Below are 25,668 nucleotides of genomic sequence, written 5' to 3' on the forward strand. Positions count from 1 at the left end.
CTTTAAGTGTCACTCCGAGAGGACAAACAAAATTGAATTTTCTGCTCCATAAGCCGTGGAATGCGCGGAATGTTATAATCTTCGGTACTTGTTTCCACCTATGCTGTGTGAGGTTATTATTGTTATTAAATATTTTTATATCTTTTTCATAAAATAAATGTAAAATTAAAAGCTTGTAAAGGTCCCATTGCAGGCCAAACATCACTCATATCCTCTTGAGTAAATGTTTTGGCCAATGTTGCTTGAAAGTGGATAATAATTTAAGTGGAATGTGTCCAACATATTCAGGTTTCCAGAAAATATTTCTTGCAGTTATCATTTTTTAAATTAAGCTTGCATATTACTTTTAAATAGCTTATTTATATACTATATCAATGAGCCTCCGTGGCGCAATCGGCTAGCGCGTTCGGCTGTTAACCGAAAGGTTGGTGGTTCGAGCCCACCCGGGGGCGGCTATAATTTTGTAAAAGTAAATAATAAATAAATCAATATATATCTATATAGGTTATTATAATTATTAGTCTCAAGCTATCTACTTAGATTTATATATAAATTTCAATTTATATCCTTACAGCAAAATTTTCAAACTGTTGAAAGTTAAAAAAATCAACGATGCTTGTGTGCATTTCTAAACAAGAATTTGCGTTTCTAGACAATACTCATTGAATATCTTGTAATCGCTTCCTGATAATTTCTGTTTGACATTAAAAATAAATATACATTTTTTTTTTTAATTTTTTTTCAGCCTTTTGCCGTCCACTGCTGGACGAAAATGGGGGGGGGGGGAAATATACATATAATTTATTCAAATCGTCTTCTTATGTGATAACAATAAATGAAATTATTTCAGCACCGCCGGTTCTTCTCCGGTCTGAGAATCGGTCTGAATTTTCTTTTTCGAAGTGATAGTAGCTTTTTTTTTTTATAGAATAGGAAGGCGGACGAGCATATGGGCCACCTGATGATAAGTGGTCACCAAACGCCCTTAGACATTGACATTGTAAGGAATGTCAACCATCGCTTACATAGCCAATGCACCACCAACCTTGGAAACTAAGATTTTATGTCCCTTGTGCCTGTAATTACACTGGCTCACTCATCCTTCAAACCGAAACACAACAATAACAAGTACTGCTGTTTTGCGGTAGAATATCTGATAAGTGGGTGGTACCTACCCAGACGAGCTTGCACAAAGCTCTACCACCAGTAAATATTATATATTTTGTTGATATTGCCTATTAAAAGGTTTATGTAACCATTTTATTGGGTGAATAAGTTTGATAATAGAAGTTGTAATCAATCGGATTTCCTTAGTTACAACTAATAGTTCCCTACATAGATGGGCTTTTTAGAAACATTTCGATTTAATCAAAATTAATTTGATTAAACCGAAACATGCAAATGAGTCAGTTAAAATGGACGTTAAGACAAAATCGCAGGCATGTTTTCGTGTCGATAATATCTTAATGTGGACTTTGTAATAACAGTAATATACGATAGAGTTAAGAATAAAAACGTGATATCACTTAACTACTTATATCTTATAGATATCTATCTTGAACTAACCGAGACATGAGTTCGTTCGTAGATTGAAAATTAGAATAAAACATCATTGTTTACTTGGTTGGGCTAACGCAAAGCGCGTTAGCCCTTCGAGTAGGTTGCACATATTCTACCGCCAAACAGTAATACTTTACGTCGTTATATACCGGTATCCAGGATAAATGAGATAACGTAGTTACAAGAATGAGGAATATAAGATATGAGATGACGATGCCTTGACAGTGACGTAGCCCATACTTCTCGCAATACGACTGTTTATATATAGGAAGGTACCATTTACCACCAACTAGTCCTGTTACTCTTCTTCCTTATATAATAATAAAAAATATTTCCGATGTTATAATATGTTCAATTTCTTCTCGGCTCAATAATATCTAATAGCTACACCATATATGTAGTCTGTGTATTTAATATATAAGTCTCTCCCCCATTAAATGCAGTTTGGCTATAATCTGTCAACGTCAGCGTAAGACAAACAACCCTAGAAATTTCCATATCTAGTAGAACTATAGTAAATTTCCTTTTATAAGTGAAATTGGTTTTGTTGATGTTCAATCACAAAGTCGACTCATCTTCTGACGTTTTAAAGAGAAATTTTTATTAAATATCTTCTTCTATTTTTGGAAACTGCGACAGTTAAGTACAAATTAATTTGATAAACGTTATCGAATTTCAAACAGGACGTCCAGCTGTCAGTTCACTTTAGTTTGAGAACTTTAGGTTTTTTAATATCCTGAATTCCAAATTTCAATTCAATTCAATTCTCAAATACTTAATTGATATTGTAAATTGAATTAGTCATTTCTGTTGTGGCCTCGGTTTGGCAAATTGAATATATGGAGAAGCACCGCGGGCAATATTGGATCGGATAACCTGACAGTTAAAATTGATTGTTCAAAACGTAATATACGAATATGACATTTACATCATATACAATAAATTCCTTTAGTACTTTCGAAACATTAAATTACACATTAGTATAATTCGGATTGATTTTGATTTGCGTATTGAATTGCTGATGTTTGACGAGAAGTTAGCGCGCAAGAGCCTCGTGTATTACTTGTATTTGCCGTTCGTTGTTAATATAATTGAATACTTTTTGGTCTGTAAAAATGATTAATTCCATAATCAAAGACTAATTTAAAGAGTCTTCTTGGGGGTCTATACTGGTATCAGGTTATATTAATATCACTATTGCGTCACACCTTACCAAATATGAAAGCCTATTCGAGAACACTATTTTACTGTGTGAGTATACACGTGGCATCATTTCATACGAAGCTGGTTTTTACCTCACAAAGCATTGAATGTGCATTCACCCAAAAGCGTCTAAAAACTCGTTGTGCTCGGATTTGAACCCGCAATCTTCTCTTATGAAGAATCTCTTCTCTTTTGTATATAAAAGCAGAATTTTTATTTCTTATTTTTTGCATTCAAGAAACGAATATTATTTTTCATATACATTAAAATGATATTTTGTAAACAGGCCATTGTCGTTCCGTCTTCAACCATAAAATAAGGTTATGATTATAATTTAAATGGAACAAAAGCTTCATTCTCTTGTATGGATCACGTACAGTAACGCGAGGGGAACAGCCTTTTAAATAAGATCCCATTTCCACGAGAACGTGACGACATAATATCATTCTAAGTACAATGAAACTTTTAGTTGGAACAGAATTGACACTATTTAGCTAAACCGAACCAAATTTCCAAGAACTTTTTGAGGTGAATTTGAGGAGCCACTTACTGACGTATTAGTGTTACGGGTAACTAAAGTGACAGCCTGTGAATATCCCATTGATGGGCGAAGGCCTCCTTTTCTTTATTGAGGAGAAGGCTTGGAGTTTGTTTCACCACACTGCTCCAATGCGGTTTGGTGGCACACATATAAAATAAGACACATGTAGATTTCCTCACGATATTTTCCTTCATCGTCAAGAATTACGGGTATGACGGGTGTTAGTTTGAAATTTTTGCCTTTACCGACTAGTTTACCACAGTAAATGTATATTGTCTAATAATAATAAACAAAATGTTGAACAAACCATTTAGTTTATCGACAATTTGTAATCGACATAATGTGCCAAGTATGTACTTGTATGTTACAAGCGTAAATCCAGCTATGAGGTATAATGAGTCATTCACTTTATTGACTTTATAGGTAATTAAAATTTAATTAGCATTGTATTCGAGTTTTTAATTTAAGTCGATATCTGTGAATAATAGTCGCAATACCATCTTTATTCTTTACCGGTGGTAGGGCTTTGTGCAAGCTCGTCTGGGTAGGTACCATCCACTCATCAGATATTCTACCGCAAAACAGCAATACTTGATATTGTTGTGTTCCGGTTTGAAGGGTGAGTGAGCCAGTGTAATTACAGGCACAAGGGACATAAAATCTTAGTTTCCAAGGTTGGTGGCGCATTGGCTATAAGCGATGGTTGACATTTCTTACAATGCCAATGTCTAAGGGCGTTTGGTGATCACTTACCATCAGGTGGCCCATATGCTCGTCCACCTTCCTATTCTATAAAAAAAAATACAGCTTATTGCTCAAATAAATATCTTCACGAACTATTAACAAACCCAAGTTGTCACTATCAAAATGAAACATCTAGCCCGTGATCTAACAGAACGACATGACACGTCAGAGCATTCACAATAAACTAAATACAACACATGTTGTATATATGTGCTAAAACTGTGTGTATACAATAAATACATATAACATCAATTGAACCATATCAGCTTATCAGTGTTACAAATTTATTTAATTTTTCAATTAAAGTTTTCTTAGCGATGCGTTGATGGACTTAAATATTTTCCACTTTATACAGTAGGTTACATGTTTGAATACGTGTATATAAGATAAGACTTGATTAGTATTAGTTAATAACTATAAAATTTTATTATAAGTTGAAACTATGTACAGACATTTTGATAATGTACCAAATTAAAATAAAAAGAACAAAATACACATTACAAATTTAAATCAAAAACACGCCGTCTAAAAGATTGTCTTGTGGCATTAATACCCAAGATGCTGGCACTATTGCCATTGCATCGCTAGACTTAGCCTTTGGGCTTAATAAGCGCCAGCTCTTAGGTCACCATAATAATTGTAAATATTTTAATGATATTGTTAAATGTGTGAAAACGTCTATAGTAATAGGTGTTCTGTGAAAATTGCAACTGGCTAAATATTACGGTGCTCAAGAGACCGAGAGACAGGTGACAATGGCGTTGTAATAGTGTCCCCTTTTGGTACAGAACTTTAAAAATCGTTTTAATATAATCGAGTTTTGAAAAAAAAATATTTATGAACTTTCTTTTTTCTATTTATTTAATAGCAAATGGGTCACCTGATAGTAAATCGCTGATAGACATTAGCGCTATAAGAAATATTAACCATTCCATGCTTGTAGTTACACTTTTTCACTCTCTACTTAAACCACAACACACAAACACACACACACACACAGAGAAACAGCAATACATAGTATAGCATAGGCGATAGGATAAATGATGAGTGGGAGGTACCTACCCAGACGCGCTTGCAAAAACCACTACCACCAAACCCTAGAAGCACCAAAAAATATAAAACGTTCTATGGTTTTTCCTCCGATTAATTATATTTAAGCACATTAATTATTATTATATAAACGGTACTCGCAGTGAGGATTGTTACGTAAAATTACTCTATAAGAGTTTTTCACTGTCCCGTATTTAAGATATCACGTAGATTGTCACGTGCACGTGCGGGGTTAACAGTCTGTTTAGTATTACGACATATTGTGATATAAAAGCAGAAAGTAAATGTAGCAATACAATGTACATATATATTTACTAGCTGCATCGACTTCGTACGGGTAAAATAAGGATTTTATCCCATGTATTTTTTAATCAATAAGGTATAAACAACCACAACCTTCTCCTCAAAAGGGAGAGGAGGCCTTAGCCCAGCAGTGGGACATTAACAGGCTGTTACTGTACTGTACTGTTACTGTAAGGTATAAACATTTATCAATCTATATGACTAGACTATGCTTTGTGTAATTTAATATACATAAAGCATCACCTTGCGTATTTTTTCATGCGTTTGTTTATTATTGTTTTTTTAGGTTATGTCTCCGGATTTTATGTGTGAGTGGTTATTGACGAGCTGGTTGGCGTAGTTGGTAGATACTTGCCTTTTACGCCGAAGGTTGTGGGTTCGATTCCCACCCAGGACAGACATTTGTGTGCATGAACATGTCTGTTTGTCCTGAGTCTGGGTGTAATTATCTATATAAGTATGTATTTACAAAAGAAAAGTAGTATATGTAGTATATCGGTTGTCTGGTTTCCATAGCACAAGCTTTATATAAGCTTAATTTGGGATCAGATGGCCGTGTGTGAAAAATGTCCCAGGATATTATTATTATTATTATTATGTAAGTGGTAGCTCATCGTACATTCGTCCCACATTATGAGACAGAACTTTTGAAAAATGTGGCCCGTTATTTGTTTTCTTTTTTATTAATAGTAAATGGTCACCCCCACCCATATCTATTGGCAATATAGAAAATATTAACCATCCCTTACATTAAAATAGATTTTCTTTATTTATAGCTAAGGACACTCTCGACCAAGTCTCCTTTCAAACAAAGTTGAATAAAAATCGGTTCATCCACTTAGAAGGTACGATGCCACAGACAGACACACTTTTTGCATCGAAGATTAATTAAAACATTACATGCTTATACTATAATTAATTCAGTATCTTAACACGCGTATTGATATAACCACTGGTGGTAGGGCTTTGTGCAAGCTCGTCTGGGTAGGTACCACCCACTCATCAGATATTCTACCGCAAAACAGCAGTACTTGGTATTGTTGTGTTCCGGTTTGAAGGGTGAGCCAGTGTAATTACAGGCACAAAGGATATAACATCTTAGTTCCCAAGGTTGGTGGCGCATTGGCTATATAAACGATGGTTAATATTTCTTCTAAGGGCGTTTGGTGACCACTTACCATCAGGTTGCCCATATGCTCGTCCGCCGTAGTATTCTATAAAAAAAAACTATGTAAAATAGCCAACTATTACCAGCAGTGCGTATTTAAGAACTTACTACATTACTCACCCGTGAAATATTGACAACCGACTTATGGTGATGTACATTTTGATGCGTGTGTTCTTGCATTAGTTATTATTGTTGAATTCGAGTTTGAAGGGTGAGTGATCTAGTGAAACTAAAGGCACAAGGGACATATAATCTTAGTTCCCAAGATTGGTGGCGCATAGGTGACATGAATAATGGTTAATATTTCTTACGTCGTGAATGTCTATGGGCAGGTTACCACTTAAGAACAGGTGGTCCATTAACAAGTCAACTTCCCTATTTCAAAAAAATAATGTCATGTGAATATAATGTCAACGAACGGTCTATCTAAAACAGAAATATAAATAAATCGGACTTATAGTTACCCGGTGCGTTCAACTCCAACTTTACTATGTAAATATATACAGTATTAATGATAGAAGCAATTGTCTATAAATCTATTTGATTTAAATACCGAGTAAAAGCTTATTCCTTATATATTTTAAGAGAAATAGTTGACAGTCAAAATATAATATAAGGCTAATAACAAATGTGATTTTGTAAGTGTCCCACTAATACGATGAAAATAAAATGCCCGTTCGGTATTTCATTAGCCGTCTTTTTTTCACGCATTGGCGTGCGACCAGCCACCTCCATTATATACTGAGATTCAATTTAAGAGTGGCTAGTGATGTACATGTGTTGCTATCGACAAATATAATAATCGGTAATTAAGTGGTGCGGTATTTATGAAGATATGATTTTGATTTAAATATAGTACAACATTATATCAGTTCCCACATTGAATGTACACACAGTGCCACATTTTTATGCAACTCAACATCATTAACTAAATCGCATATAAATATCTGAATCGTTGGGAAGTAGTACTGAGTTCGAATTCGTTCGTAACTACATTAATTAAAAGACGTCGACAAGTTGAAACATTAATATACGCAATAAAATAATCAAACACAAACTATTATATGTTTTTTTTTTGTTTATTGAATAGGAAGGTGGACGAGCATATTGGCCACCTGATGGTAAGTGGTCACCAAACGCTCTTAGACATTGGCATTGTAAGATATGTCAACCATCGCTTATAGCCAATGCGCCACCAACCTTGGGAACTAAGATTTTATGTCCCTTGTGCCTGTAATTACACTGGCTCACTCACCCTTCAAACCGGAACACAACAATATCAAGTATTGCTGTTTTGCGGTAGAATAAAAATATAGTTATATATATATATATATATATATATATATATATATATATATATATATATATATATATATATATATATATATATATACATATACATGGTGTGTGGCACATTATCAATAATATATATATATAATAGTATAGTACACCGAGAGCGTGTATATAATAAATAGATTCAGTCCGTCAATTACGCTTCGTTACATCTATATTCTCATATAGAAAATAATATTCACAATTGTTACATTAAAATTGTAATTTTTAATATTATAATTTAATAAATTAGAATCTCTACAAAATATTTTTAGGAAAGACTATTTAAAAAAGGTGGCAGGTACGGGATGGATGCGGACTGCCCAAGATCGGGATGGTTGGCGTTCTATGGCTTTCGTCCAGCAGTGGACGGCAAAAGGCTGAAAATAAAAATCATCCGCTAAACAACATTTATAAGTAAGTTTGTTTGTTTTCATACGATTGTTTTTGTTAATTTATGTGGATTTTTTGCATATGAATGAGAGAATTAGCCATTACATGAATAAAGTATATTACATTTTTGATTGATTGATAGAAAACCAATTATATATGTATATAATGTCATAAGAATAGATACTAGAATTGAACTATAGTATAATAATAATTCTTAACTGATAAATTATAAGGTTATTTACACAGTCGATATAATTACCCATCCCTATTACAAGGAGGTCAATGTAACTCCTCGGCCTGGGCTATTTTTCTCAATCAGCAAGCTTTCCCGCTTAATAATACCAGTAGGATAGTTCCGCGATAATACACTTATAGCGTGATTGATAATACTCATATTAAAATAACGACTTGTACTTATAAAATGGAGTTCTTTCATTTATAATCATTAATAATGAGTTTAGCGTATTTCCTTTTATAATGTCGAGTGTTTTTTGTATATATTTTTTGGGCAAAATTTTTAATTGAAAGGTTGTTTTTTTTCTTTTTTTTAATGTTATAGTCAGGCGGATGAGCAACGTCAGAGCGCCACGCGAAAGCAAACTCGTGGTGCTCGTCGTTAAGACGGAAAGGGTACCGCTGGTTTTTTAAAGGGTATTCCGATGTTCGGGGCGCACTCGGCGCCTTGGACACCGGCGACATCCCGTAACGCGTAATGCGTTTTTCCAGCGTTAAAAAAAAGGCACCTGGGTATATCTACGCATTACGTCTATACGCTGTAGTCTATTTTGACTGCCTCTTTAGACATTTGTGCTTCTAGTTACACTGACTCACTCACCTTTCAAATCGGAACGCAACAATACAAAGTATTGCTGCTTAGTGGCAGAATATCTGATGAGTGGATGGTACCCATCCAGACGGGCCTGCACAAAGCACTCGGAATTCTATTTATCGAAAGACTGTTTGAGTTTTTTATAAATAATGTACTTATCGTTTCTTAGGAAAACACCACTGATTTCAAATTTTTATGTGCTACGTCATGTTTATTATAAAGAGAAAACCTACTCTTTTGGATTGTCTTGCATGAAATTCTGTCGAGTGCTCATCCATCAAGCCGTCGTTGCGAGGCGCGGTGAAATTAGCTACAAGCTTTCTTATTCACATGAGTGAATATTAGCCCCTTTTAGCAAATTTGTTCAAAATCTTACTTCATACAGATATTCGGATATTCTACCGCTAAACAACAATATTTGGCACTATTGTTACGGTTTGAAGAGTGAGCGAGCCAGTATCTATAGGCACAAGGGAAATAAAATCTTAGTTCCCATGGTTGGTGGCACATTATCAATGTAAGACATATTTAATATTTCGAACAGCGCCAATGTCTATGGGCCGTGGTGACCACTTACCAGATGTACCATATCTCCGTCCACCAACCTATTTTATAAAAAAAAGTTAAAACGTAAAAGTGTAACAAAAAAACAAACAAACTCATTTTTGCTTTAATGATATTAGTAAGGACTGTAAGTAATATTAAATTGATACTTTTTTGATGCTATAGTTTAAGTGTCTAACTTTAATGTACGTAAAATATTGAAATTTAAACTGATATCAGACGCGAATTAAAGTCAATGGAAAAATATGAACTTTCTAAAGTAAGTTTCAACAGGGCAATGACAGAAACTTTTCATATCTCTAACAAATATAAATTATTAAAAATTGTACATTTTGCATAAGTTTAGTTAAACTTTGAATAGTCTTACATACAGACAGAATAAATGACACTCATTTGTTTGAAATGTAATAAAATCCTCTAAGAAAAACTTCGAACTCACAGCGACACAATCGTGAAACGTCAGAGAGTGATATGTGAAATTTACTATGATGATACTGGTGGTAGGGCTTTGTGCAAGCTCGTCTGGATAGGTACCACCTAATCATCAGATATTCTACCACAAAACAGCAGTACTTGGTATTGTTGTGTTCCGGTTTGAAGGGTGAGTGAGCCAGTGTAATTATGGGTTATAAGGGACATAACATCTTAGTTCCCGAGGTTGGTGGCGCATTGGCGATGTAAGCGATGGTTAACATTTCGTACAATGGCAATGTCTATGGGCGTTGGTGACCACTTAGAATCAGGTGGCCCATATGCTCGTCCACCTACCTATTTAACAAAAAAAAAAAAAATTTAAAAGATACACGGATCAAAATAGCGTATCATCGTAAGTCGATTTACAACATTTTACGTTCGCGTTGAGCATCTAGTGTCATACTTGTTTCTTAGAGTAACTTTGCAGGATTAAATCGTCTAAGTTTGAACAAGAGTCAATTACAAAAAGATAAGATTTTACAACTACAATTGTTGGCAATAAACACGAAGCGACCAACTTGAGTCGTTACCTATTGATTACAGACCCTTAAGAAATTTTATGTACCGAATGTTTGAAAGTGATTTTAAGTTTTAGTTTCTACATACATATTAATAAAAGGGTTTTTGTAGATAGAAAAATATGTAAAAATACTCATTTTGCTTTACGAAATGATTGGTTTTGTCGGCTTTAATGATTAGAGTATGACTAGTGAGCTCTGAGCAGAGTGTCAAGCAGTGAATTTTCAATTTTCAAACCACTTATTAATCGCAGTATGGCTATATGTGCAAGAACCCTGCACATATAGCCATACCTTTTTCATATAGCGGTATGCTATACGTGCAGGGTTCTTTAGATATGTACTTATGTTACCGCTAAGCAACAATTCGTTGCACTGTTGCGTTCCGTTTTAATTGTGCTTCAGTAACAGCCTGTGAATATCCCACTGCTGGGCTAAGGTCTCTTCTACCTTTTTGAGGAGAAGGTTTCGAGATTATTCCACCACGCTGCTCCAATGCGGGTTGGTAGAATTCACATGTGGCAGAACTTCAGTGAAATTAGACACATGCAGGTTTCCTCACGATGTTTTCCTTCACCGTAAAGCACGAGATGAATTATAATCACAAATTAAGCACATGAAAATTCAGTGGTGCTTGCCCGGGTTTGAATCCACGATCATCGGTTAAGATTCACGCGTTCTTACCACAGGGCCATCTCGGCTTTTTATTATTATTTTCAACAGGTACACTCTCTATTATTTCTGCGTCATGATTAATGGGCCGGCAATCCAACTCGATGGAAGAAATATCAAGTGGGATGATTTTATATGCTCTCCAAAGCATGGAAATGTAAACACTATCAACTTACAAACTTCGAGCTGTTACTAATCGTAATTTTTTTTATCGGTCGACCCAGGTTTGATCCTAGGGCCTTGCTGTGCTGTCCCACAATAATGATGATATACAATAATTGTTAATTCCTACAATATACATAGTTGAAATTCGACAAGAATAAAAATAAATAGCAAATAAATAAAACACGGGGGAATTAGTCTGTGGATATTACATAAAAATATTTCAAGAAAACGTTGAGTTGTATTCGAAACGAACCAGTTGTTAACTTTCGTGTTATACGCGAACAGACATACCGGCGAAATTAAAGAAGAAAAATTTATAGCCGCACCGATAATGTTGTCAACACGAATATTATCAACAGAATTTTCCAACATTATGTTCCAATGTAACCCATTAAACGTTAAATCTGAGTTATTTCGTGAAAACGCTTCGTTATATCGAAGAAATATTATCTATACTAATATTATAAGTGCGAAAGTAATTGTCTGTCTGTCTGGCTAAATTACTGAAACGATTTTGGTAAAATTTGATATGAAGTAAAATTGAATCCAATGAAAGAAATAGGCTACTTTTTGTATCTAACACCTCACCCCCCATGATTAAAGCCGCGGGCGAATGCAAATAATACAGCTGATCACATAAAGATAAGATATGTGTTTAATGAATTACCTAATTCCCCATTTATCGTTCACGACAGCCGCTAAATCTTCACCAACAAATAGTGTGTATACGAAAACAGTCCCCGACGATAAATAACCATCGTTAGCGGTGAATATTATTTATGGTCGAGCTAATTTTAACGATGTTAAAATGAGGGAATTTTCTGTGGTTCGACGTTTTTTTTTTTATACGTAAAAATACATATATTTCTTGATAGTTTACTTGGTGATAGAGTTCAAGATATATTTGTGCAAGCTCGCGGCAGGTACCACTAATTCCGTACATACTCTAGCGGCAAACAGCAGTATTAGTATGTTGAGTTCTGATTTAGGTACGTGAGTAAGTGTCTAAAGAAATGAGGATCATCTTAAATCCCAAAGTTGGTAATGTAATGGATGGTAAATATTCCTTACAGCACTATAAATTATCTACGAACAGTGGTGACCACCTACTATTAGATTGCCCATTTTTCAGTCATATATCCAATAAAAATTACGGCGCGTTTTTACTATAAATTTGTAATGTGTAATTTGTTATTTTAATTTTATATATTATAAAAATGACTGTGCATAGTTTCCTTAATAAACCATGCGATATAAGATATTATCTCCATCAGAGCATATGCATATGCGACGCATATACGATGCATTATGATAAAATTTAATTTTTGATTAAAAATTTATTATCTGTGAACACATTTATTAATATAACACATTTATATATTTTATGTATTTCAAATCTGACTTGTAATGAAAAAGTGTTGTCAGATTAAAATAATTATAATACATTTCGACTTTACTTCATGGAAACAATAAACGCTTTGCTAAAATATTAGAGTTCTACAAGCTATTCCCACGCAATCATGTCACAAAAACGAATTACTGAAAGTAAATTATTATTGAAATTTTATAATAAAAACAACAAAGGACAGTCCCAAAGTATAAATGTCATATAACGTAAATAATATAATGTTTTTACGCTTATTTAAAAATAAACAAAACAATTATTTTTGATAAAAGCGTTTACAGCGATCGTCAATTTCGTCTTGTCGTTTTTATAACGATCTAAATCTCTTTTATATTTTGTATACTCGATGAAATATTGTCAAGGGATTTATTTACTGGTTATTACGAAATCGAGTTGTTTTTACCAATATTATAATACTGAAGTTTGTAAAATTTGTTTTAATGCGATAAATTTAGAATGTAACGGTTCGATTTGAAAAAAACATGGCAGTTACAGTTCGCCCGGCAAATGTGAAACATCAAAATTAAGGAAAACCAATAGATAACTTGGAGTTTTAGTATTATAGGACTGGTAAATGGCCTCATGGTATGTGTTTACCGCCGTCCATAGATATTTTATTTTTTTTTTTTTTTTTATTATATTGATAATGTAAGAAACCATTCCGTACATAGTCAATGCGCCACCAACCTTGGGAACTAACGTTATTTCCCTTGTGCCTGTAGTTACACTGGCTCACTCACCCTTCAAATCGGAACGCAACAATACCAAGTCCAGGTTTTTTGCAGTAGAATATCTGATGAGTGGGCGGGTGAGTGGGTGACTTTCATCCGAAACGCAACAATAGTAAATATTGTTGTTTTATATATCCTTTTGCATACACACACACACCTCACATTCACGTCACATTCATTCAAACTTTCATATGCTATAAACAATTTAAGGTAATAACTTTAAATTATTTCATTATAACCTTATTTCAATTTATTATCCATAAACAGGGTGAGTATAACGTTTTTGATTCACTTACTGAAGGTATTAAATAATAACATTATAACTTCAATAAAGTTTTAATTGATTTCATAATGGTACCATGGGTAGTGTAATAAAATTTGTTTTAATAATAATAAAATATTTAATTTTTTATAAGCATTATATAAATTTCGATTAAATAATTTTTATAACCGTGAATGTTGAGACTTAAATTAAAATTTTTATTGTATATAATTTTAACTCTTAAGCCCGCATATTAAAGATGTATAAACTTATGTACTATGTACACAAATGTATATTTCTAGTGTGTTTAGGATTACGCACCGTTATTTATCAGACGGCCGGAGGTCAAGGCGAAAGATAAAAAATCCGGTGAACTATCCCTAGACGTATCTAGCAGCTGCCAGCTAGCGCTTTTTGGAATTTAGCAACAAAGAAACTGGAAGGAGTATTTTTTTAAATAATAATTATTGTCATGACATGGGCGATGTCCTCCTTCCTGATTGACACCCAATCAGGGGACTGCGCGGGACGTATTATAGTGCACAAGTGTATGCGCAAAAATAGAGTGTACACACTTTCAACTGGCAACTGTCTGAAACTCGCCAGAAAAACCAAATAACCTAACTCGGAATCTGCGGCCTTATATCTAGTCATTAGGCCAACGAGGCAGCCATAAAAAGGCTGGTGAAAAATGAATTTGACGATTTAACAGACCGTATTCCTTGTGATATCAGTTAGTTTGTTGATATCACTTTTAAATACCTTTACTTGTATGTAACTAACAAAGCCAGTATTTACTAATAAGCCCCAAGAATCATTTGGGTTTATTGTTAACGTGTCCGCTATAATATTATTACACTTATAAAAGTGTGACTTTAGTTATTTAAGCAATAATTAATTTTTTGATACATTGAAATCGTTTGTTGAAAAGACAAATAAATAAGGCATTACTCAACACAAGATTACATAGATAAAAAAGTATAGAGCGCTTGTGACTAAACTTAGAGTACTTGTTGACTTTCGGGCTAGATATATAGTATATATATTTTTTTCGTTGATATAATTTTATTTAAAATTTTGGAAATAGGGAACACTGTGGGGTATGTGGGACACGCTGGTGTCCAAGGCGCTGAGTGCGCTTTGAATATTGGAACATCCACTAAAAAACCAGCGGCACCCTGTTCGTCTTAACGAAGAGCGCCACGGGATCGCCTGCTACCATGACGCTCTAAACTTCAAGGAACCTGACCTGACCTGACATTATTACTCCTTGACACGTGTCATGATTTTTGCAATAATTGTAGGTGTCTTATAGCAATTTCACAGACGTTTTTGTTATTTAAAAAGTAAAAACAGACATCTGAAACTAGTTCTATTAAAGTTAGTATATTTTTAATATTCAAGCAAATATGAATCATATTTATTGTAGATAAAGCAGCGGCTCCTTAAATAAGATTGTAACGCCATTTCTAAAATAAATTATCGCAACTTTGTTTCTTCACAACCCTCTCAAAGTTAGTTCAATATAATTTTATTGGCGCACATTTTTGCCGCTAAATTTTTCCAACACTTTTTTTTTATTATTAGACAAGTTTGAGTCATCGCTATTCAGTCTACGTTTGACCTCTTTGTATTTAAGAAAATAACATCTTTAGTTGAGTAATGTACATACAAATAAAAAAATATAATGTCACATTTTCAATTTGGTTAATTTTACGTGGTTAAAGTGTCAAACGATTCTGTCATCACCATTATCATCAGCTGATCATAATCCACTGCTAGACATTATCCAGTCGCAAGATGAGCAAAAACTCCCTGGTCTCCAATTAACTAAAATTGACGTTCTCATATAAATAGAATATTCCAGAAAAATATCTACAAGAAGCGTAAATCTTGGTAATACTTATTCTATTACAGACAGACGCCAGATTTTATATACGTTGCTAAGATTTTAGTACATAGTCAGGTGTCCTCAATACTTGCGGTTTAGTGATGGATTGTCTCGAATTAATCAGTATTTTTACTCGCAGCCAAGTCGATTTTTTCAAAAATCGATTTTTGAAAACGTATAAAATAAATTAAAATATAATTATTATATCAATATTACGTTGCTTCCTCTTTTAAATTTTTAAGTTTATAAGAAACGTTAAAAACCCCTTTTTATGATTTATTTCTTTGCTTAGGTTAATTGGAAGGTGTATAATTAATTGAGCTATCTTATAAATTATATACAGTTTTCTGCTCATACCATAACGCTTTGTTTTATTGAATTTAAAAACGATGTAGATAATTATAGTTTTTAATTATATTTCTCAAGATCAAAGTTAAGGAGGTCACATAGATAATGAAACTTTTTTAATTTACCGTAAAATATAAGTTAAGGTATTTCATCGTTTATAATTTGTTATAAGTGAGGAACAATTTATTTATATACCTTATTTAAAAACGTTGTTAAGCTGGTTTGTATGTAAACAATATCTTTTACTTTCTCTCTTTATTGATTTGACATTCGTGCGAAGGAGATACAACATTTCTTAACCAATCATGCTTTAAACAAAATTTATAGGTAATCACTTTTCGCCTGCAACTTCGCCCGCGTTTGAAAGGGGAGGTAAGTACCTTAATATGTCCTTTTTGTCACCCTGACAACGTGTATGCAAAATTTCAAAGTGACAGGTTGAGTAGTTAAGACGAAAAGGCGTGACAAACAAACTCACTTTCGCATTTATAATATTAGTTAGAACGCCGCTCCTTATTAATAAGTACCGAATAGAACAATGTGGTAACGTTATAGAGTTTCCTAAAACATTAATTTTTGACAGAGAAAATCATCGCCGAAATAGCCGTTTTTCTAATTAATAAAAAAATCTCCACGATTCGATTGATACATATACATCGATACATCGATTCAACTCAACATATTATACGAGGTAATATCGTATTCGCAGTAGCCAGTCCAACACTTCTTAGTTTACGAGGCGTCTTTGATTCCAGCTCGTGAAAAGATGGCGATCAACCAAGATTGCTATCGTTTACGACGTTTGAGGTGAAGCAGTGTGGTATTATATTTTGATTAAACATTTTATCTGTCGCACCACATCAACGAAACTTTGTCTTGTTCATTATTGTGGACACTTAAAAACTATTTTAAAATATTCGGCCATTATACCTGACAGATGTGAAATAATAAATATGAAGTAAAATAAATATCTAGATGACTAGATATTTATCTAGTCATCTAGATATTTATTAGATCTAGATGACTTCAGGGACGATTTGAAAGATGAGAACGAGTCCGACTCGGACTACTTCCCGTCGGACACGTGCGCCGCCCCCCCGCGCTCGCCGCCCCCGCCGCCCCCCCGCGACCGCCTGCAGTGCGGCGAGTGCGGCAAGCGCGTGAGCAGCGCGTCCTACCTGCGCGTGCACGCGCGCACGCACAGCGGGGAGCGCCCCCTACAAGTGCTACGTGTGCGGCGCCGGCTTCATCACGTCCAGCAAGATGCACCGACACGTGCTCACCCACCCGCAGTGCTGGGACGATGATGAAGTCAAGACAGAAAATTTAGACATCAAGATGGAACCGTTGAAAGATGGCGACGTCGTTGACGATAAAAAGAAATTAAAAATGAAGAAAGCCCTCGCGAAGTTCTCGAAGAAGCCAAGGAGTTCGGATAAGAAGAAAAAGCTCTATCAGAAGCGACCACACGCTTGCGAGTTCTGTCAAAAGAGATTTCTACACCTGGAGACGCTGCAGGTACATAAAAAATCCCACGAAGGCGAGTCGATAGTGTACAAATGCACGTTCTGCCTCGATGAGCAGCAGGACGAGGCGACGTTGAAGGCGCACGAGGCGACGCACGACGGACCGAAGCCCTATCTGTGCACGATATGCGGGAAGGGATACAAGAAACGCGAGACGATGATATACCACAGGAAGAACCATAAGCCCGAGAAGGAGTACATCTGCGACATTTGCACGAAGAGCTTCAACGCGCAGTGCAAACTGCAGCGACACATCGTCAGCCACCGCGCCGACAGATTCGTGCTGCGCTACGAGTGCCCCGTGTGCGCGCACATGTTCAACACCAAGTACCACGTGCAGATGCATCTCGCCACACACCAGAAGGAGGGGCTAATCCAAGAGGAGAATCGCAATGAGATCCTGGCGATGGTGTTACAAAACGCGCGTAAGATACCTAAAACGCCGGACGCGCCCTCCGCCCTCACCGACATCGTACCGGCCGACGAGAGGAGTCGTGTCTGCAACATATGCGGGGAGATATTCCAGCACTTCTATTACCTGGAGGAGCATCTGAAGAGTCACGGCTCGAAAATAGCTGTAGAAGACAATGAAAAGGCTAAAGAAAAAAAACACATATGTAAAATATGCAATAAAGGCTTTAAGCTACATTATTATTTGAAATTACATAGTTTTACTCATACTAAAGAGAAGCCGTTCATTTGCCAGCAGTGCGGAAAGGGCTTCATTACCAAAGGTAAGTTGAAAAGACATTTGGAGACACACACCGGCTTGAAAAAATACCAGTGTCATATTTGTTATAAGTTCTTCACACGGCCCAGTTATCTAAGGATTCATGTTAGGACTATACACGGTACACAGGATTATAATTTTAGACTAGAAAAACAGTATGGGTTGTCTGCTGTACCCCTCATGGGGCACTCCGCTTGAATGGAGTCGAGCCACTTTTAATATAAGTGTACCTTACCTGTAATTTTATATGGAGTGATAATTTTTTACCTGTCAAACGTTTAGGCAACTAATGTCAATTTTTTTTTTAATTATATTATTGACAAGAATTCAATGTTGAGACCAAAATTTAAATATATTAATAAAAAAACAGGTTTATATAAAGAATTGTATGAAGTGGTATTTTTATGTATTTTATAATGAATATAGGTACCTTGATGCGGGTATGTTGTTTAGTTTGTACGGTTTTAGTTTTCTATATATGGGTGTAGCTGGGATACTGGGGGGCACACACAGGGGAGCACAGTAACCGTTATAAAGCACTTCTTAACTTGCAACTTGTGATTATTATTTAATTTAGTGTTTTATAGTTTTATTTAATTGTAAATCTTTTAGGGATTTTTATATAACCCTTCCCAGCTGCACCCATGGCTACTGTTTTAGCCTACACAAAAAAAAATTGCAATTTTAAAGATATACATAAAATACTTCAAATGTTTTCAACATTTCTGCTTGTATATTCTTTTTTTTAAATTGGTTGTTTATAAGTAATTTTTAAATATATAAATAAAATACTTTGGTACTATTGGTTGTTTATAATATTTTTCAAATTGATTCATCGCATTCATCACAATGAGCCGAGATGGCCCAGTGGTAAGAATCTTAACCGATGATCGTGGGTTCAAACCCGGGCAAGCACCACTGAATTTTCATGTGCTTAATTTGTGATTATAATTCATCTCGTGCTTTACGGTGAAGGAAAACATCGTGAGGAAACCTGCATGTGTCTAATTTCACTGAAATTCTGCCACATGTGTATTCCACCAACCCGCATTGGAGCAGCGTGGTGGAATAAGCTCCAAACCTTCTCCTCAAAAAGAGGAGAGGAGGCCTTTAGCCCAGCAGTGGGACATTCACAGGCTGTTACGGTTACGGTAAAATAAATAGAAACAAAATGGCTTTAATAAAATAAGCAAATTATATTTCTTTGCCCTTTGGTCTTATTAAACAATTCACACACATTTACGTGTTAATTATGACAAAGGTATCAGTTATAGCCCCTACACTTTTTTTATAGAATAGGAAGGCGGACGAGCATATAGGTCACCTGATGGTACGTGGTCACCATCGTCCTTAGACATTGGCACTGTAAGAAATGTTAACCATCGCTTACATCTCCAATACGCCACCAACATTGGGAACTAAGATGTTACGTCCCTTGTGCCTGTAATTACACTGGCTCACTCACCCTTCAAACCGGAACACAACATTACCAAGTACTGCTGTTTTGCGGTAGAATATCTGATGAGTGAGTGGTACCTATCCAGACGTGCACAAAGCTCTACCACAAGTGACACGTAGCCTTGTTATTGTCAATAATATTAAGATGTAAACAAAGACAGCACACATTTTACTTAATTGTTATGAGTTTTTTCGCGATGCCTTTTGTAGTTTTACAAGCTCGAGTATAAAATATACTTGTGATCTAGACGTATGCATTCTCTTTGTTAGTATTATATGGAATGAATGATAGATCGAAACAAGTAAAGCAATTACGTTCATGAAAAATTAATCACCAATAAATCAGCGATTCAATCGAAGCGTTTACTCCTTAAAAGTTTATACCTAAAGATCTGAGATCCAGTCAAAAGTTCATAAAACGTAAATACATTTACGACACAATAAATTCGTATGTTCAATACACCTTGACCGGGAAGTAAAAAAAATATATGATTTTTGTGATCTTCGTCCACCGAATATGATAAGCGATTTCAAAGATTTATTATTAGAATGTAAAAGTGAGTGTGAGTTTGTTTTTTGTTACGCTTTTATGTTTTAACTGCTCAACCGATTATCATGAAATTTTGTATACATGTTATCAAGGATATAGGTGACCTGCCTACCCCCATTTTTGCTCAAACGCGGGCGGAAGCTAGTCTTATACACTCAAGGCGTGGAAAAGTTATTTATACCTTAAACCTATAATTATGAATCTTGTATTTCTACTGTTTTTTTTTATAAAACTTGTCAACCGACTTGGCATGGGTAGAATAAGGAACTACATAGAACGTATAAATTTAAGAACAAACATAATATATAATATAAGAAAAAACTTTTTTTTTTAAATCTTTTTGAGCGTACGCATAAAAACTCATCAAATTCACAATCGGATCAAATTAAACCATACATAACAAACATACACACATTTTATTTATATAGATAGATAAGATTGTTTAATCTTATCTTTATAAGCAGTAAATTTTTTTATTTGATTATATTGATAAACTGAAACGTGTCCCAGTTGAATTATCCCACAAAGACTCAGCATTGTACAGTATCATGTCAAGACTAAATTCATCCTGAGGGTTGTGCGGTTTGAATCGCGCCACAGGTCCAAGTTCAATTTATTTGTGGTTAGTTGCCAACTAATCAAGCTGTAGGAATTTCGGCCGAACGGTATATTGTTTCAGCGATTTTATAGCTAACGGATACTGTGTGACAATTCGTGTAATGACTGTTAAAATGTTTTATATTTTTAATTTATACCAAATTAATAAATGATAAAACGTTTTTTTTTGTAATCCCTAACTAAAAAAACTAAACCAATATACACATTATATATATTTACCGGGGTTTTTTTTATTTAATTATTTAAAAAAAAATTACTACCAGTTCTTATATATATGCATATATAAAATAAAATTAAACAAAATAATGTACAGTTAAATTAAACTAAACACAACTTGAATTATTGAGTAGCCTAGAAAACAAATGAAAAATAAACGCAATGATATGCATGTCTACATTGTCAAATGTATCTCAGAAAAGAGGTCCCCATTGATAATTGTAAAAATGAGAGCTATATTATAGCTAGTCTAGCTATGTCTAGCTTGATTACAAAGGGCAAACGTCCTTATATAAGATGACTTAGCTAAAAGCAATCGTAAATGGAACATCAATATTTTTTCACCTAAGTTATGGAGTTTTCGGACTATGGCCAGATTACGGCTATAAATAGTACCTATAATTTGTTTTTTATAGATGAAATTTGTTTTTATAGATTTAGCACGCCAAGTCTGAGAAGTTATGGCCATAAGTACTTATTCTATTAATCAAGCCTAATTCCTCTAACCAATTTCATTAATAATTTTCATATCCAAAGCCATTAAAACTTTTACGTACGAACAGTGGGAAATGACAGTTCTGAAATTCGTTTTACTATTTTGTTTAGTTCTGTTTTCGTTTAAATTCGTATACTAAATAGATCCGAGATGGTTAAGTGGCTCGATCACGTGAATATTAACTAAAGATTACGGGTTTAAAGAAAAGCACCTCTGAGTATCATGTCTTGAAACCAGCATCTTTTGGGTGAAATTTTGCCGTGTGTTCCGGGAACACAGAGCAGACTTTTGTCCAGCAGTAGGATATATACAGGCTGTTAAATTTATAACAAATATCGCAACATAAAATTCAGTTTTTACAATGATAATCCATAAATTTTTCATTATTAGACTAAGCGGAAACGGCTCTCATAACTACAATAAAATATAATTTAAAGTAATTGTAATCTAAATTAAGTAATATATTAGGCTCACTTAATAACATTTTCAGTTTAAATAATGATAGGATCTATCAGCGTTAATTATAAAATACGTACATAAGGATATTAAAAATATGCTTTAAAAAAACCCTTTTACTTATAAAAAAAACGTACAAATTTACATTACTTATAGCGAAGATTGAAGATCTAAACAAACCTAATATGAAATTGAAATGGTTGGAAGAATGCTATCAAGATTTGGTGGTAGGCCTTTGTGCGAGTCCGTCTGGTCAGGTACCATTCATATTTCAGACTTAGCATTATTTCAGACATCGTTAAAATCTCCTGAAATACAAAGCTTCTAAACTAAAAATAGCAAAATAATAATTGTAATTTTAACTTTTTATATTTATGTTTTTTTATCAAACGATCTTACACATTTCCCTGATTTTAACTTCAGAGAAGATGTTACTTATTCACTAAATACAGTCATAGCGGTTTCAAATATACACGGAAAAAAGTCAAGTTCAACAAATTTCCGTTCAAGTTTCAGTCCGCCAGAAGAGTGTCCGGTTTTCCTTCGACAACGCCGCTTAATTAGCTGTAAATTTTAAAATGTTAACATTAATATTTAATCTCACTTTTATCAAAGAATATATCTCAAGATAAAAAAATATTAATAAATAAGGCATATTACACTTTACAAGATTATTAAAAAAGATGATAAAGGGAGTTTGGATCTAATGTTCGTTAATTTTCTTACAAAATACTTAAATTTAATTATGCATGATTATAAAGTTTATATGATTGATGGGAAAGAGTAACTATTGCATTTCTTGCCAGTTCTCAGTATAACCTACATTCGGAACCGGTGTAAACCGGAGTAAGCCAGTGTAAGTGGTGTCGAATAGAGTATGTTTTATGATTAACTATACATAGTCTTAACATGTTACATTTACGTCTAGTTTCCAAGTTAATTACACGAATTGTTTTGTGTTCCAAAACAATAGTACTTTCTTATAGTACTCGATACACATTAAATGTGTCATTGGTTTAGTGGTTGGCTTGTATGTCTTTAAGCCCTAACGTAGCTCATTACCCACAAGTGGGCTTAATATATATATAAGGTGACCACATATCATCAGGTTGCCCATTCGCCAGTCTGCCTACCTGTTTTAAATTAAACATAAATAGCGGTATACTGGCCGCATAGAGATAAGCAAGTTGTAGAAGCTGATTCTTTTAGCTATTATCATACCTCTCCTAAAACAAGCTTTACGCTTAACTTCAGGATATAGTGTGAATATTATTAGTGACTCCTTCTCTCTGTTTCTTAAATTTACAGAATAGTATTCATTCATTTAAATTTTTCCTAAAAATTATATGAGCGCATGCACAGTACAGAGCTCAGTACACGTGCCAGAAGTTAGGGATTAATCTCATCGCGCCCCTTTTATTTTATTTTTTTTTCTCGCTGGAAAAACACATTTATGTGTTTCCCCCACATGAGGTGGGGGGTATGTGCGACTCGCCGGCGCTGAAGGCGCCGGAATACCCACTAAAAAACCAGCGGTACCCACTCCATCTTGTCGGGGGACGTCACGGGATCGCTTACGCATACTACCGTGCCGTCCCGACGGTTGGCCCGCTTCTGCGGGCCTCCAAACCCTAGGGGGTACTCGGGGTACAGAGACCCCCTGGCCCCGGCGACACTCACGGCGGGAGGAGAAGATGCGCATAGCGCCGGCGTCTTCTCCCCGGTCTTCTTCGGCGAAGCGGGTCAGCGGAGGCACTCTCCTCGCGCTCCCGCTCCGCAGCCTCCTTCTGCGACATGACATTTTCGCAGAAGGAGACCATCTCCATCCAGCACCTTTCGCTACCAAGCATGGCATTTATCACGCTCGGCAGCGAAAGGTCTCCGCCGATTAAAGTCGCCAGGGAAAGGCGCTGAGGCCCCCAAGCGGCACACTCCATCAGAGTGTGGCATGCCGTGTCCGTAGGCGCACCACACTCGTGGCAGGAGGGCGTTACCTCCCGCCTGACTATTCCGTGTAGGTACTTACCGAAGCACCCATGTCCAGTAAGCACCTGAGTCAGTCTGAAGGTCAGTGTGCCGCCTTTTCTCGTTACCCAGCGACTCAAGTGGGGACGGATCGCCTCCACTGCCGCCAGGCCTGCTGATGGGGACCTCAGATCCTCCTCCCACCTGCGAATCAGGGCTTGCTGGGCGAGAGTCCTGATTCGCAGCACCTCCTCCAACCCTGGACGGTCGCCACGCGACCTCACTTCCGACCGGAACCGGTACACTTCCGCGAGCATCTCCACCTGAAGCTCCCAAGGCGGATCGCCCGCGAGAAGTGTTGCCGCCGTCCACGACACCTTACGATATCCGCGTATCACCCTCACCGCTATGATTCTCTGCGGCCTTCGCAAGAGAACCTTGTTCCGAGTGGTGAGAGCGTCCACCCAGATGGGAGCACCGTACAGAGCCATGGACCGCACAACACCGGCGTATAATCTCCGGCATGGCGTTTCCGGCCCTCCTACATTTGGTAGGAGCCGGCTTAAGGCAGCAGCAGCGTTGATGAGCTTCGGGCCAAGTTGGACAAAATGCTGCCCGAAGCTCCATCTTCCGTCCAGGGTCAGGCCCAGATACTTCATGTGGGCCTGCATCTTAATCACCGTCCCCTGGACGGTGATAAACGCCCCTCATCTCATCGCGCCCAAAGACGTTCTTCTAAAAACATTAATAAAAATATAAACAATGTTTAATCAAAATTTTTCGTGCCCTAAAATATAAATTTCTTAACGATACCTTTTCAACTTTTAACTTACATTACGAGGGTCTTAAATGTAACTACGTCGTGGAAAGTGGAAATGTGAGCCTTATGGACGCATAATTTAGGATTATATTCGACGAAAATCACGTGAAATTTTGAGAAACTCTGCTTTAAGACACTACACTGTATATATTAGGATAATGATTTGAACATGATCATAAGCTCTTAGAAGGTTTTGAAGAATACTCGCTAAAGTCATTTTTGTTTAAACGTATATTTGAGATTCTTTTTACGTTCTCGTTATTTTTTATGTTATAGGCAGTACGTCCAGTAACAGTCTCTTTATGTTAAATTGCTGGGCTAAGGCTCCTCTCCCTTATGAAGAGAAGGTTTGGAGCTTATTCCGCCATACTGCTTCAATGCGGGTTGGTAGAATACACATGTGGCAGAATTTCAATGAAATCAGACACATGCAAGTTTCCTCACGATGTTTTCCTTCACCGTCAAGCACGAGATGAATTATAAACACAAATTAAGTACATGAAAATTCAGTGGTGCTCGCCCGGGTTTGAACCCACAATCATCAGTTAATATTCACGCGTTCTAACCACTAGGCCATCTCGGCTTTTTGTTATAGGCAAATAGGCCACCTGATAGTAAGTGGGCACCACCGCCCGTAGACATTGGTGGAGTAAGAAATATTAATTACTTACATCGCCAAT

General features: G+C 35.7%; 1 protein-coding gene and 1 non-coding gene across 2 annotated transcripts; both read left to right on the forward strand.

Annotated features, from left to right (window-relative positions):
* The first annotated feature begins 378 nt into the window (after nucleotides 1-378).
* Nucleotides 379-452, forward strand: Trnan-guu (transfer RNA asparagine (anticodon GUU)). The gene has a single exon. It is a non-coding gene; the product is annotated as a tRNA-Asn (tRNA).
* Nucleotides 453-15,016: 14,564 nt separating this feature from the next.
* LOC126778063 (zinc finger protein 433-like) lies at nucleotides 15,017-19,027 on the forward strand. The gene is given in 3 exon segments (XM_050501411.1): nucleotides 15,017-15,047; nucleotides 17,168-17,367; nucleotides 17,369-19,027. Coding segments are annotated over 3 exon segments (1,470 nt in total). The 3' UTR covers nucleotides 18,608-19,027.
* The last annotated feature ends 6,641 nt before the right edge of the window (nucleotides 19,028-25,668 follow it).

This window comes from Nymphalis io, chromosome 25, assembly GCF_905147045.1.
Source record: "Nymphalis io chromosome 25, ilAglIoxx1.1, whole genome shotgun sequence".
Taxonomy (NCBI): Eukaryota; Metazoa; Arthropoda; class Insecta; order Lepidoptera; family Nymphalidae; genus Nymphalis; species Nymphalis io.